The 16,237-nt window shown below is 40.3% G+C and overlaps 1 protein-coding gene across 4 annotated transcripts in view; it reads right to left on the reverse strand.

Annotated features, from left to right (window-relative positions):
• Positions 1 to 345: 345 nt before the first annotated feature.
• The window catches only part of Stambp (STAM binding protein), a 36,845-nt gene continuing 20,953 nt past the window's right edge, over positions 346 to 16,237 (reverse strand). For all 4 annotated transcript variants that reach the window (XM_004844715.2, XM_087204335.1, XM_021258305.2 and 1 more), the window contains 3 exons: positions 3,750 to 3,862; positions 3,070 to 3,169; positions 346 to 984 (listed from right to left, as the gene is read on the reverse strand). In XM_004844715.2, the coding sequence (XP_004844772.1) occupies positions 928 to 984; positions 3,070 to 3,169; positions 3,750 to 3,862 (270 nt within the window). In that variant the 3' untranslated portion in view covers positions 346 to 927. The remainder of the gene's footprint in view (positions 985 to 3,069; positions 3,170 to 3,749; positions 3,863 to 16,237) is intronic.

Consider the following 16,237-nt stretch of genomic DNA (forward strand, 5'->3'; position numbering starts at 1 on the left):
AATTTGTGAGGTGAGGTGGCTAGGGGATGTTACCATTTAGTTGGAGTGTAATCTGGTGCTCCAGATAAAGGCTCTACTACCCTCAACTGAAAGCTTGTGGGGCATAGGCGGAAGCAAAGGGGTAACCCACTTGAGACAGCACCAGAAGACAAGACAGGACTTCATGCCCGTGGAAGACAGCAGCAGAGCAAAAACAATGAACAATTAAAAGTGAAGTGGGACACACCTCAATGTTGGCACATCTCAAATTCCTTTTCCCTTCATCTTTCCCAGAACAACCAGATCTTTCATTCAACTTGTTTATATGAGGCTTGATCAAATGGATCACTCTAGAGCCTAATAAAATAAGTTAAGTGTTACTTTATTACAGAGCAAAAATATCCTGAAGTATTTGTTAAATAACATAATTCCTGATAACATCATTCTTCAGGGTTTCTGAGCCTCACCATCTGCTCAGACATAGTGAGCTGCCCCTCACCCTTGTAATCAATGCCATTAATATTGCCTAAACCAAAGGAAAATCCCAAAGAGTTTCTAATTTTCCAAATTTCTGTATAGATGCCCTCATTTAGTCAAAAGGTAGATAATAACAAGTTGGCAGATAAATTAGAAGATAGCTGAGAGCAATGAAAGGTTAACAATTTGTGAATCTAGAAAGAAGGGTATGTGAGTGTTCATTATACCCTTTTAAAAATTTAATTTTGGAGTTAATTGCTTTAGTATTATCATGCTTATTTCAAGATTTTCCTAAAAAATATATCCAATTCTTTCATTTCAAACCAGATACAGAAAAATCAGTTCTTCCCCAGGTGATGCCCCTTTCCTGTTCTGTCTTAAAAAGCTCTGAAAGCTTTCCGGAAAGCTCATATTAAGGGGCTACAGTACACTGACATGATTTTTTAGTTTTCAGGTGTGTGAGTCAAATTCTCATCGAAGATCTGTGATGATCACTGCTCTGTCCACAACAGTCACATGGTTACAGCTCTGCAACAGAGAAAATGAAAAGTGAAGACCTGGAAAATTCTGAAAAGTCATTTTTTAAAGACTCCTCATTTAAAATACTCATTAGAGGATCTGGAAGCCAGACTGCACCTTAAGTGGCAGTGATGATAAAGGGTCTGGGAATCACTGCTTCCATCAAGTCCTATTTCTAGATTGAACCAATGTCTGCCCACAAATCTTTATTTTTCAAATGTACATATATTCTAGAGTTGTTTGCAAAATATACATTTATTTACAAGAATTAGTAGAGTCATTGTAGTTTTTTGGGTCATTATTTTAATTATAATAATAAAGTACACTTAACATCACATAGAAAAATGCTCACTTTGGGCATACAAAAGGGGTCTTTGTAACTGAAAACCTGTGCATTGGTGTCTCAGACTTTTTTTCTGAGTGTGTAGTCTCTATTTCAACATCCTTGTACCTACATATTCATTATAAATTTTGAACAGATCTGTTAGAAAGTTCTTCCTTTTATTCAACTGAAAGCTATCATTCCCTGAGGCCTTAGTTTTAGTGCTGGGAGTGGTATGAAGTATACCCAATACTGTTTTTTGGTTTTTTTTCGGTGCCAGGGATCGAACTCGGGTCCTTCTGCTTCGCAGCAGGTGGTGAAACCACTGAGCTAAATCCCCAACCCCCCCAATATATTTTTTATACATCAGCTCTCTACTACTTGAAGTTAGCCCTTAGATCCTTTCTGGGGTTTTTTCATTTTTTCCTTTTTTGTTTTTTTTTTAAATATATTTAGTACCGGGGATTGAACCTAGGGCCATCACACTGAGCTATCTTTTTTCTTTTCTTTTTCTTGTGTGTGTATGTGTGTGTGTTTTCTTTTTTCCTTTTTTTTGGTACTGGGGATCGAACTCGGGTCCTTGCGCTTGCAAGGCAGGCGGCAAAACCACAAAGCTAAATCCCCAGCCCATCTTTTTTCTTTCTTTTAGACAGGTTCTCACTAAGTTGCTAAGCTGCCCAGGCTGGGCTTGAACTTGTGACCCAGTTCTTTTTTCATGACAGGGTTCTGAGTCTCTTTTTCATATTGGTCACTTTTCTCTGAAACCAAAAAGAAGTAGCAATAATCCAGGGCAATGTGGAGAAAAGCAAAACTATCACATTTGATCTTGGGGTAAATTGAAACATAGTGTTCTTATCCACTAAACTTGTTATTCACAGAATAGAATTTAGGGGACGAAAACAACTTCCTAGAAGGGTCCTAAAATCCTCATTATCTAAGCAAAGTTCCAGAATCAAATCTATTTACTTTTCACTTACGTGGCTTTTCCCCTGTAAATTCAGATCTCTTAATGAAGTACAAGCTTACCAATGGCCATTGATGAAGAACAGAACTAACATTTAATAAGCCAGTTACCACCTTAGGTACTTTATACATATTACTGGGGGTGAGGGGCCGTACCAGGGACTGAGCCCAGGGCCTCACACATGGTAAGTATACATTCTACTGCTGAGCTGCACCTTCATTTAACATATTCACAGTGGGGCCATATATGCACGACTAGCCCACTGGGAAGCTTATACCACTCAATGAGACTGTCCCATGTCGCCCAATGGGACACTCATGCTTGTACCACAGATGGTTCAAGCTGCCTAATGGGGAAGTCATGCATGTACCACTGGTGGTTCAAGCGAGTAATTCTCTTCACTACTGTATAAAGAATGAATTATTTACAGATGAGAAAGATGAGGCACTAGAAGGGTAAGTAGCCTCAAAGGTAGACAGATATCTATATATCTATCTCTCTATCTATCACCATTAAGTGGCAGAGCCATGACTCAAATCTATTTTTATCCCACACTACTTTCCATGTACATACATCTTTATTATAGAGACCTGGAAAGGTAAGTGACAGGCTGATTTTCAATGTGGGTCAGAAAAGATGATGCACCTCATTGGATGACTGTTTCCTTGGCTTAAAATGCAGCCCAATGGGCCAGGGATTTAGCTCAGTGGTTCCGCCGCCTGCCTCACAAGCGCAAGGTTCTGAGTTTCATCCCCAGTAACAACAACAAAAAAAATACAGCCCAAATTTCTCCTCCATAGATACATACACAGAACAGAGGTGGATCTTTGCTGTGTGGATGAAATCCTTTCTGGCGACAGGAAGAAATCTCCTCTAGTCCATGATCAGTTAATTTAAAGAATCCAGTTCTGAAATAAGAAAAGGCAGGCTCAGAGTTGAGCAATGGTGTCCCGCATCCCTATCACATGCATGCATACACACATACACACACACATACAACTGCACATGAACACATATACACAGCAGGGGAGAGCTCTTTATGAGACAACTTCCACAGGATGCTGGCTTTACAGGCTTAGTGGTGAACAAGTCACAGTTAAAAGATGATTCATTACTGCTACCACATAAGTGTTGCTAAGAATTTGCAGTAAATAAACAGGAATTGGAATGAAAAAGAATTGAAAACTCTGAGATAATTTGTTTGATTTGAAATTCTTTAAGCCAACATCAAACTCTTGATCACTTCAAATTTCTTGTGAACTTTTTTTTTGAAAAGCAACAAAGTTGCTACTTGGGTATCTTTTAAAATAAGCAAGTTAGATATTTTAGAATATGTTGCCTAAAGGAAGCCTTCTAGAACAGCCAATTAACAGTATAACCTATGTAGTTTATAAAGAAGCATGATCTCAAGAACAGAGACCTTTTGCTCTGAGGCTTTCTTCCCTACTACCTCCTTGTAACCGCCAAAACTACATCCCGGGTACTCACTCCTGGAACTTGGGGGAGCAGACAATGGCTATTGACTCTGGCAACATCATCTGGTAGGAGCAGTGAGTGTGTAGGTCAACACTGGAAAGAAAGGCGGTCTGTGTGGGATGAGTCTGAGAAGAGAAAAGAAGCTGAGAACCCTCGGTGAATACAAACATCTACACCTGGTCCACAAAGGAAGGCCCAAGGAATTTCCAACAGCTGGCCTCAACCTCCTTTTCAAGTATGTACAAGGACATTTGCAATTATGAGGGATACCCTTGAAGTTCACAATAAGGAAATAAGTTCCTTTCCAGCTTTGTAAACAAATATAACATATGAAGAGACACTTATGTTTTTGTTTCAAAACACCAAGTTGTACATCATATATATATATATATATATATATATATATATATATATACACACACAATTTTTGTCAAAAAGAAAAAGATATGCTCCAATTATAAAGTCCTAGAAAACAAGGAATAAAATGAATAAGAGTTTACAGAATAAGAGGAATAAGCAAATTTTGGAAGCTGGAAGAATTTTTTGTAGTGAGGAATGCAGTGAGCAAGGGCAAGGGGATGAAAGTGACTAAGAAAATGAAGTAACTTAGATTTAATCCATTGGACAGAATAGCAGCTAAATAGGTGGGGATTTTTCTGGAAAGCAATGTGGGGAGATGCCATTTCAGTTTTTGGGTAGCTGGATATATTAGAGATCCCCTCACATACATTGAGCAGAACCCTACCTTGAGATTTCATGGAGATTTACGTCTGACAGAAAGAAATGTAGTGCTAAGGCCAGAAAAGTACATATATCATCCTCAGTTATAGACAAGATATGAAATAACACAGCTCATTTCATTTAATTCACTCATATGACCTGAGGAAGAATAGAATAAACTAAGAAGCAAGAATAAACTGAGGACCAAGAAGACTGAAAGTGTCTTGCTTTTCATTTGAAGGCAGCTTGAACTCTTGGTGGTGCTGGTAGTGGGGACAAAAATGAGGAGAGAAAACAGAAAGGGGAAAACTTTTCTCTCTGTACTATTCATAATGGGAACTCTGATCTCACTGGTTTATGCAATCTAATGGGTTCTGGAATTTTTGGTTGAGTGGTAAGCTGTAGGCTACAGAGATTGGAGAGGGGAGGTATCAAAGCAAAAGGCAAATGGGAAGCCATTAAACTAACAGGGTATGGAGAGGGTCCAGCTCAAGCCTTCCATGTGGGGGCTTGTGAGGGAAATATATATTGATATGTAATGTTGACATTTGAAGACTATTGCAAAGTGGAGATGAACTGAAGGGACAAGGCATAAGTCAACATTGTGGTCCACATGCCTGGAAATTGGCTAGGAGGCCCACGCTAGGTTATGTGTGTTGGACATTCACACCCATGCTGGCGCTTAGGTGTGGATTCTGATGAGATGACCTCTGTCTGGCCTGTGAAAGGCATCATGAGTACAGAGACACATGAGGAGAGAGGTACATATGTGTGGGGGTGTCAATACCGACATCAAAGAGGCAGAGCTGTACGAGACCGGAGTTGCAGACTTAGTTGGCCAAGAACTGCCTCTTCTGCAGGAGAACAGGAGATAGGCCAGGGATTGCAGGCATCTAGGATATGGAGACTGGCTTTGTGGAAGTCAAGAGTGTAGAGACCTGAATATGCTGTGCCTCAGGTGTGGCAGGCATGGGGGGCGGTGTCAGGTGTCAGAGGGAGAAGACAAGTGACAGTAACTGCCTCCCTTGGGTGTGAAGATAAGAGGTGAGCCCAGTATGGTGGTGGGGCAAGCAGGGACAACCAAGGATACCTGTAGAGCAAAGATCACAGGTACAGCAGGAGTGGAGAACTACAAAGGCATCTATGCTTGAGGGTTGGAGATAGGAGAAGACTATCTATAGAAGACTTTTTTGCTCTGGCTTCCTGTTCTTTTTTTTTTTTTTCCAGGTACCAGGGATCGATCTTGGGTCCTTGCGGTTGTGAGGTAGGCAGCAGAACCATTGAGCTAAATCCCCAGCCCATGGCCTCCTGATCTTAAACCAAACAGAAAGAATTAAGGACTTTGATGCTGAATTCACCCTGAGATCCATAGTTGTTATCATGATGGGCATCCATGGACAAAGTAAGTAGGTGTCCTCAAAAATGGTGAATGGTAGCCAGGCATTGGTGGTGCAGGCCTATAATTCAGCACTTGAGAGGCTGAAGCAGGAGGATCAGCATGAATTCGAGGCCAGCATGGGCTACACAGTGAGTTCAAGGCCAGCCTGGACTACACAGTGAGACCCTGCCTCAAAAACCAAACAGAACGGGGGGAAAAAAAAAACTAATAGGGCATGAGAACAGCCCTAGGGACTTCTTTGTGAATTTCTTTTTATCTTCTTTTTTTTGGTACTGGGGATCGAACTTGGGATCTTGTGCTTGCTTATGAGACAGGCGACAGAACCACTGAGCTAAATCCCCGGCCCTCTTTTTATCTCCTTAAAGCAAGCAGTACAAACATCTCCGGGTGACTCAAGCTTTGGTTGTTCTACAGTTTCATTATTTCTAACTAGCTCCTGGTAAGCTCTCTTTATACCAATGGAGAGTCACCAATTTCAAGTACAGATGGAAAATGTTGCCCAATATTTCAACATGATTTAAGTCAAGGACTTAATAAACCACAGTTAGATGGATGGTTCTTCTTCTTGAGAGAGGTGTTGCTAAACGGTCAAGCAGAGACAGGCAGGTCTGCTCACGCCCTACTGAGGGAGCCAGTTGCTCGGAATGCGCCAAATCAGCAGACAGGCAGGTCTGCGCATGCCCTATCCAGGTTGCCAGTTGCGCGGAACATGCCGAATCAGCCCTTGCCCCGGCAACAATCCACTGGACCGCCCCCCCCCCCCACGCTCCTCTGTACAGCCACCTGGTTGGTTCCACACTACAAAGACGCAGAGGGCACCAGAACACTAGACCACCATACTGAGTCCCGCCACTCCCGGCCCAGAGGTAGGGGCTTCTGAGCCGCCATCCCACTGCTCCTGGTCCAGAGGAAGGGGCTTCCCGGCCACCATCCCTCTGGCTGCTCCTAGCCCACAGGAAAGGGCTTTTGGGCCACCATCCCTACGGCTGCTCCCCACCCCGTCCCACCTCTCCCAGCTCAGAGGAGGTAATCCCTGCAGGCGCCAACAGCCCCGCCTGCCCAGTCGAAATGAGAAAACACGTAAATAAGTCTCAAAACCAGACTTCCAGATCACCTACAGCAACCCCAAAGGGAAATGAGATGGAACACTCTGATACTTAACCACCTGGACTCACTCAACTGGCAACAAAAAGGGATCTGGAAAAAATGAAATCAGAAATAATTTCTCAGATAACAGGAGAAATTGTGCCCCTAGTGCAAGACATGGTTAATAAATCTAGAGAGGAGCTGAGGAACATGATGGAATCCCAACATAGGAAACAAATGGAATCCATAAAACATATGCAAATAGATGTCCAGGAGATGAAAAACTCCATTGAAAGTCTAAACAGCAGAATGAGCCACTGTGAGGACAGAATTTCAGATATAGAAGATAAGACTGCAATTAATGACGAGGAAAAGAAAAATTGCTTCAAAATTATAAGGGAACATGAGAAATCAATCCAACAGCTGCTAGATGATGCAAAGAAGAATAACATAAGACTGATTGGAGTCAATGAAGAAACAGGAGAGAGTGCAGAAGACATAAAAAATCTCTTCACAGAAATAATGGCAGAAAACATCCCAAGCAGGGGAAAAGAGCTTGACATGCAGATAAGTGAGGCATATAGGACTCCAAATAGCCTTGATCAAAAAAAATCTACACATAGGCATATAATTGTTAAGATTCTAGAAATCCAATGGAAGAACAAAGTTCTACAAGCAGTTAGAGAAAAGAAACAAATCACATACAAAGGAAAGCCCATCAGAATCACAGCACACTTCTCAACACAAACCATCAAGGCAAGAAGAGCTTGGAGTGACATATTCCAAGCCCCAAAGGAAAACAGACACCAACCCAGATTGATGTACCCTGCAAAACTATCTTTCAAAATTGATGGAGAAATAAGATACTTTCATGACAAAGAGCACCTTAGGAACTTTGTGAATACCAAACCAGCACTCCAAAGAATTTTACACAATATCCTAGGAACAGACATTGAGGATCATAACCCCAGGAAGCAAAGCAGAAGGAACCCATCTGGCACGACAAGAAATTAAATGTAAAGGGGGAGAACCCCAAAAAAGAAAAAGTCATGGCAATGACAAGTCAATACGTTTCAGTTACAACCATCAATGTTAATGGTCTCAATTCACCAATCAAAAGAAATAGACTGGCAGAATGGGTCAAAAAGCAAAATCCAACAATATGCTGCATACAAGAAACACACTTAATTCAAAAGGAAACTCATAGACTGAAACTTAAAGGGTGGAAAACAATACTCCATGCGACAGGAACCCGAAAAAAAGCAGGAGTAGCTATTCTCTTTGCAGATCCAGTCGATTTCAAACCAACACTGATTAAGAGAGACAAAGAAGGACACTACATCCTTGTAAAGGGAAGAATCCAAGAGGAAGAGATGACAATCATAAATATCTATGCACCAAACATTAGTGCGCCCAACTATATAAAACAAATACTAATGGACATGAAAAGTCATGTATGCACTAATACAACTGTAGTGGGGTACCTCAACACCCCACTGTCACAAATAGATAGATCAACTAGACAAAAAATAAGTAATGAAATACGAGAACTCAATCGAACTCTTGAACAAATGAACTTAACAGATGTTTACAGAGTCTTCCACCCCACAAAATCAGAATACACATTCTTCTCAGCTGCACATGGGTCATTCTCCAAAATAGACCACATACACACAGAACACGTTTAAGTAAATGCAAAGGAATTGAAGTTATCCCGCGTATATTATCAGAACATAGTGTGATGAAATTGGAGATCCATAGCAAAAGAAACTCGAAAAATTTCATAATCATGTGGAAATTGAACAACACACTTCCAAATAACCAATGGGTCACAGAGGAAATTAAAGAAGAAATCAGACAGTTCCTTCAATTAAATGACAATGACAATACAACATATCAGAATCTATGGGACACAGTGAAAGTAGTCTTATGAGGGAAATTCATAGCAGTGAATATGCATATTAGGAAAACAGAACGAGCCCAATTAAACAACCTGATGCTGCACCTCAAGCTTCTAGAAAAAGAAGAGCAGGACAAACCCAGAGCTCATACAAGGGAGGAAATTATAAAGATCAGAGGAGAAATCAATGCAATGGAGACTAAGAGAATGACACAAAAAAATCAATGAAGCCAAGAGTTGGTTCTTGAAAAGAATCAACAAAATTGACAAACCCTTAGCCAAGCTTATCAAAAAAAGGAAAGAAAAGGCCCAAATCCATGCAATCAGGAATGAAAAGGGTGAAATTACAACAGACCCAGCAGAAATCCAGAGGATCATCAATAGCTCCTTCCAGAACCTATATGCCAATAAGATGGACAACACAGAAGAAATGGACAGATTCCTAGATACATATGAATTACCAAAGTTGAACGAAGAAGACCTAAAAATTCTGAACAACCCAATATCAACCAATGAAATTGAAAATGTAATTAAAAACTTATCAACTAAGAAAAGCCTGGGCCCTGATGGCTTCACTGCTGAATTCTACAAGACATTTAGAGAGGAACTGCTGCCACTACTGTTTAAACTCTTCAATGAAGTTGAAAGGGAAGCAATACTCCCAAATTCATTCCTGGAAGCAAGCATCACCTTGATCCCCAAAGCAGAGAAAGATCCAACCGAAAAGGAGAACTACAGGCCAATCTCACTAATGAACACAGATGCAAAAATCCTTAATAAGATACTGGCAAACAGAATGCAGAAGATCATCAAGAAGATCATACACCCTGATCAAGTAGGAGTCATCCCAGGGATGCAGGGATGGTTCAATATACGAAAATCAATCAATGTAATACACTATATCAATAGAGCCAAGGACAAAAATCATATGATTATCTCCATAGACCCAGAAAAAGCATTTGACAAAATCCAACATGCATTTATGATAAAAACCCTACAAAAATTGGAATAGATGGTCTCTACCTCAAACTGATAGAAGCCATCTATGAAAAATCAATAGCCAATATCATACTAAATGGTCAAAAACTGAAATCCTTCACACTAAAATCAGGAACAAGACAAGGATGTCCACTATCACCACTCTTGTTCAATATAGATCTGGAAACATTAGCCACAGCAATTAGACAAGAGAAAGAAATAAAAGGAATAAAGATAGGAAATGAAGAAGTCAAATTGTCATTATTTGCAGATGACATGATACTCTATATAGAAGACCCCAAGAACTCCACCAAAAGTCTTCCAGACTTAATAACCAAATTCAGTCAAGTAGCTGGTTACAAGGTCAACACACAAAAATCAATACCTTTCCTCTACACGAATGACAGACTCACTGAGAGAGAAATAGGGTAAATACTTCCTTTCACAATAGCATGCAAAAAACTGAAATACCTAGGAATCAACCTAAGGAAAGAAATCAAAGACCTCTTCTCTGAAAACTATGACACTCTGAAAAGAGAGATTGAAGATGATATCAGAAAATGGACAGACATCCCCTGCTCCTGGGTAGGAAGGATTAATATAGTGAAAATGGCCATACTTCCAAAACTGCTATATAGATTTAATGCAATTCCAAATGAGATCCCAGCAGCATACTTCATGGACCTTGAGAAAACAATCCAAAAATTCATTTGGAACAAGAAGAGACCCAGAATAGCAAAAGCAATTCTAGGTAACAGAGACATGGCAGGGGCTATCACAATCCCCAACCTGCAACTCTACTACAAAGCTACTGTGATAAAAACAGCATGGTACTGGCAAAGAAACAGACCTGAGGACCAGTGGAACAGATCAGAAGATGCAGAAACAACGCCAGACACACTCAGCCATCTCATCTTCGATAAAGGAGCCAAACACCCTCACTGGAGGAAAGATAGCCTCTTTAATAAATGGTGCTGGAAAAATTGGGCTTCAACTTGCCAAAGATTAAAACTAGACCTGTATCGTTCACCATGCACTAAACTAAAATCAAAATGGATTAAAGATCTAAATATTAAAATAGAAACTCTGAACCAGTTGGAACAGAGGTTAGGTTGAACTCTTGAAGACATCGGTGTAGGAAAAGATTTTATGAACAAAACCTCAGTTGCCCGTGAACTAGCACAAACAATCAACAAGTGGGATCTCTTCTAATTGAAAAGCTTCTGCACAGCAAGAGAAACCACCAGCAGTGTGAAGAGACAACCCACAATGTGGGAAAAAATCTTCACCTGCTCTTTCTCAGACAAAGGTCTACTATCTCGAATCTATAAAGAACTTAAAAAGATCAGACCTCCCAAATTTAAAGACCCAATCTGAAAATGGGCATCTGAAATGAACAGACATTTCTCAGACAAGGAAGTAGAAACAGCAAATAAATATATGAAAAAATGTTCAACATCACTGGTCATTCGAGAGATGCAAATGAAAACAACGCTGAGATTCCATCTCACTCCAGAAAGAATGGCTGCTATCATGAAATCAACCAATAACAAAGGCTGGCGGGGCCGTGGGGAAAGAGGAACCCTGCTCCACTGCTGGTGCGAGTGTAGACTGGTGCAACCACTGTGGAAATCAGTATGGAGATACCTCAAAGAACTAGGACTGGAAGTCCCATTTGACCCCGCTATTCCACTACTGGGGATCTTCCCCAAAGAATTAAAAGAGTCATACCACAGTGATATATGTGTGCCCATGTTCATAGCAGCACAGTTTGTGATAGCTAAAACTTAGAAACAGCCCAAATGCCCATCAACTGGAGACTGGATAAAGAAAATGTGGTTTTTTTTATAAAATGAAGTACTACTCAGCCATAAAAAATGAGAAATTAGAGACATTTATAGCTAAGTGGATGCACATTGAGGCAATACTCTTAAGTGAAATAAATGGGACACACATGTATAAATACCGAATAGTTTCTCTGGTGTGAGAAACTGAAAGTGTAAATAAGGACTACAATGTATAATAGGTCATGTGAAATAGGAAGAAAAGGGGCAAAGGGGAAGGAAGTGGGAGGGCTAGGGGAAAGGACAGAAGGGAATGGGATTAATATGAGAAAATGGAAAAATAGGAACAAAATCTTTGTAAATAGGGAGGAATAGAGGGGTTGAAGGGAGGGCTGGGCAAGGGTGAAAAATAAGAACCAAGAGAGATTATGTAAAGGTGCAAATTTCCAATGATGAATGTCATTATATTCTATACCTAAAATGTACCAATGATTAGAATAAATAATCGATAATGCCAAATAGGAAGAAAAGGTCCAAAGGGGTAGGGGTAGTGGGAGGGGCAGGAGAACGGAAAGAAGGGAAGTGAAAAATGATGAGAAATGGAAAAAATGGAAATAAAGTCTTTGTAAACAGGGAAGGGTGGAGGGGGTGAAGGGAGGGCTAGAAATGGGGAAAAAATAAGAACCAAGATGCATTATGTAAAGGTACAATTCCCAATGAGAAATGTAATTGTATTGAATACCTACAATGTACCAATAAAAGTGTTTAACAAAAACAACAACAACAAAAAAGTCAAGCATAAGTGTAGAGGCAAAAGTTGCTCTGCGGTTAAAGCATCATCCAGGGAGGACATAGGAGGTAGCAGCTACTCAGATTTCAGGGGCTCATTAAATCAGGCAAAGGAGCTTGCTTCTTTGAAAGGAGAACAAGATGCTGAAATCTTAGCGTAATCAGTTAAAGCAACATCTAAATAGGCATTCGTTTTCTTTCATTCGTTTCCAAGTATTTATGTTTTATTAGGCACATGATGGACAAAACAGACAACTATATAGACTTACATTTGCCTTAGAGGGAGTGTGACTCTTGGTAAAAAGAATGGGAAAATTAAGATCCAATATGACTGAAAAAGGACACCAACCTTCACTGACACAAAAAGCATAGAAATCCTTTTAAATTCTGTAAAATCTGTGGTAATGTCTCCTAGATCTTAATATTGTAATTTAAAAAATGTATAACTGATATTGTGTAAGAGGAAGAAAAGGTCTAAAAGAGCAGGGTAATTGGGAGGGGTAGGGGAAGGGAAAAAAGGGAAAGGAAAAAATATGAGAAGAGAAAAAAAAATGGAAACAAGGTCTTTGCAAATAGGGAAGGGAGGGCAAGGGAAGGGGAAAAAAATAAGAACCAAGATACTCATGTAATGGTACAAGATCCCAATGATGAATGTAACTGTATTTTATACCTAAAATGTACCAATAAAGTTAATGGGGGGAAAAAAAACACAAAAAGCATAGAAAATAAACAGGTACAATTGACTAGTGTTTTCAAACATGCTGCGCAAAACTTGAATCTCCTGAGAAGCTTACCAAAAGCACAGACTCTTGTACCACTTCCTGGAAATATCATCATGAGAGTGAACACTTTTTAAAAGCTCAGTACATGGTTCTAATACGTAGTTTTATCTGTGAAGCACCACTCCATAGAATGCTGATACAAGCTTACGCAGTGTGGAAGAGGTCTGCAGAGCAAAAGAGTGTCAGCTGAGTGCTGGCAGCAGATCCACACGGCACCTCAGAGAGTGTGTAAGAGCTTTGGTGACCATGAAGAAAAACAGTTTCTACTTGACGGTAACGTACTCCTTTAGACTAGGGAGCAAGGCCTGAGCCAACACTGTTCACCTCACAGTTAGAGCCTGGGATTCAAGACGGAAGCAGACGAGACCTACACCAGGGCTGGGGGTTTAGCTCAGTGGCACCATGCCTGCCTGGCAAGCACAAGGCCATAAGTTCAACCCTGGTACGAAAAAAAAGAGGCCTACACCAGCTAATCAAGACCTCAAATCTAAAATTGGGTGGCTTGAAAAGATAATAAAAAGATACAACAGGGCTTTGGTAAATAACTGACACTAAATAAATAACCCTGTTTTGCTCCCCTACCCACCTCTAAGCTACTATAACTTCTCTCCCTCCTTCCTTTTCCAGTCAAGTTTCTTGAACAAGTAGTTTTATGTTCACTGTGTCTACTCTGCTGTGGATCAAGGAAGGCACTTTCATAAGGAAACAATATGCCAAAGCAGGGGAGTGAGCAAGCAGAGTGAATGCTGAGAGTGCCCTGCATGTCTGGATGGGGGCACAGCAGCCACAAGACAAAGCAGTGAGGACTAACAAGAGCTAAGACACAAGGAGGAAGACGAGGCCCTCAGTACTGGTGGTGGTGGAGTTGCCAATAGTTTACGATCATTATGTGATCATGCAATGTTTTTTTCCAAGGAAGCTGATTTATAGTTGGCAAGGTGTAGAAGGAGAACTGATCTTTTTGCATTCTCCTCCTGAAATTTTAAGATCTGAACAAAACTTACGGTCTGCTTTTTTTTTTTTTTAATCTCAAATTAGAAAGAAATGGTACAGAAATACCATGGGGGAAAATAACTGAACTACTATCAATTTACGTTCTAAATTTGTTCATAGCTGGGCCTTCAATGATATGTAGAAACCTTTATTCATTTGTGGCCAAGTTCTACCTAAATCTAAATAGTAATTATCCCAAGCTTTCCTCATCTCCTCCAGTTTCTAAATCTATTTCTAGCAGCAGACCTCGACTCTTAACTTTACCAAAATCAAGATTGTCTGAAATGAGTCTCCTTGACTTATCCAAATATTTCAAAACTCTCTGTATCTCTTTCTTCCTTTAATCTTGTCTTGGAGGAATAGGTGTTTTCTTTCCCATAGCAAGATGAAGCCCTTCTGTACTTCTGATTTGATACTTTCCTACTATCACACTACCTTGTTTCTCTTGCCCTTTTAACCTTCCTCCACTAGCTTACTGGAAATAAAAACACATTCAGACAACCACACCCCAGAATATGGGTGAACCTTCAAAAGGTTGAGCAAAACAAGAAACAAAAAATATGTATTGTATAGATCCATTTATAAAAAGGTCAAAACTGAGCAAAGCTAAACTATAGTTTTTAGGGATACACATGTAGGTGGTAATCTATAAATAAAGCAAGGAAAGAACGATGAGAAAAGCAGAAGGCTTTTTCCAAAAAGGAAATATGACTGGGTAGGAGCAGGTCCCTGACAGCATCCTATTTTCTCACTTAGGTAGGGTACACATAAATGTTATTTCCTGATTCATTAAAGTGCATGTTTAGTTTAGGTTCAAGTCATCATGTCATTCTTCTCCACTGCTCTAGAACTAAGCTTCTTAAAATGGCAGTGCCCACTTCACTACTGCCACAACTTCAAACCCCATGACTTCTTAAACTTTACAGTCTATCCCCACCACTGCCCAAAACCCACTAAACCAATATCCTCAATGATTTCACCAAATGTAACAGGCTGATCCAATTCTACACCATGCTGGAGTTCTCTATATTACGTGGCACAGTTAGTATACTGAAATTCTTCCTTACAATATCCCTCCTATTGTGATTTCTGTCCCCTAACATGAACCTTACCTTCTCACACATCTGTTTTACTACCAACAACTTTTTAGCTCATGTCTCGAGTTGTCAGTAAACCTCTTGCTCTCATTTCTCCCTGCTTACTTTCAAGGTCAGCTCTGGGCAGAAGACTCCCAGATCTTCCTCCTGCTTTGACCTTGCTCCAACTGTCTGCTAACTATCTCCAACAACCTGATGCCTCACAAATACCTTAAAATCAACATGCTCAGAACTGAACCCCACTTCTAAAGTCATTCCTCCTTCTGGACTCTCTTTGTCTGCTTATGAGATGATCACTGCCACCCCCACGAGCCAGGCCTCAAATCTCTGAGTCATCATTGACTCTTACTCATTATCCTTTATTACTCATTCCTCAAATCCTCTGAAGCTCTACCTTCACTTCCTCCTTCCCAAACACACTGCCATCACCTTAGCTCTCATCTTATTAATCACTAAACTAATCTCTAAAATGATCTCTCCATTTCAACCTACCTTAAATTGCCTTTAAGTTTCCTAAAGTATGGCTCTGATCATATCATTGCCCAGCTCACAAACATCCCCTTCCCAATGTTGCCCCTTCACATGAAACTCTCCCTTGGCTCATCTTGTCAGAATTCTCATGAAGCAGTCCAGGTATGATCTCTCCTTCCTCTGAATTAATTCCATAGTGTCTTCCTGGCACCTCTTGTGGCCCTTAATGCACTCTACCTCATGGGAAGAGTTGTACATTGTCTATTTGTGCAATCTCCCTTGTGAGACTAAAATCATATCTTTTTGGGGGGGATCAAACTCGGGACCTTGCACTTGCGAGGCAGGTGGTGGGAACCACTGAGCTAAATCCCAGGCTAAAATCATATCTTATTTACATTTGTACCCCTTCACAGATAGGAAGGAAGTTTTCTATCCCCCATATACTACAATGGGGATGAGGAGCTATACAACAGTAGGCAAATCAGTAAATATTTATGCAAT

This window comes from Heterocephalus glaber, unplaced genomic scaffold (assembly GCF_053883595.1).
Source record: "Heterocephalus glaber isolate CG9 unplaced genomic scaffold, H.glaber_assembly_v1.0 deba00000470, whole genome shotgun sequence".
Lineage (NCBI taxonomy): Eukaryota > Metazoa > Chordata > Mammalia > Rodentia > Bathyergidae > Heterocephalus > Heterocephalus glaber.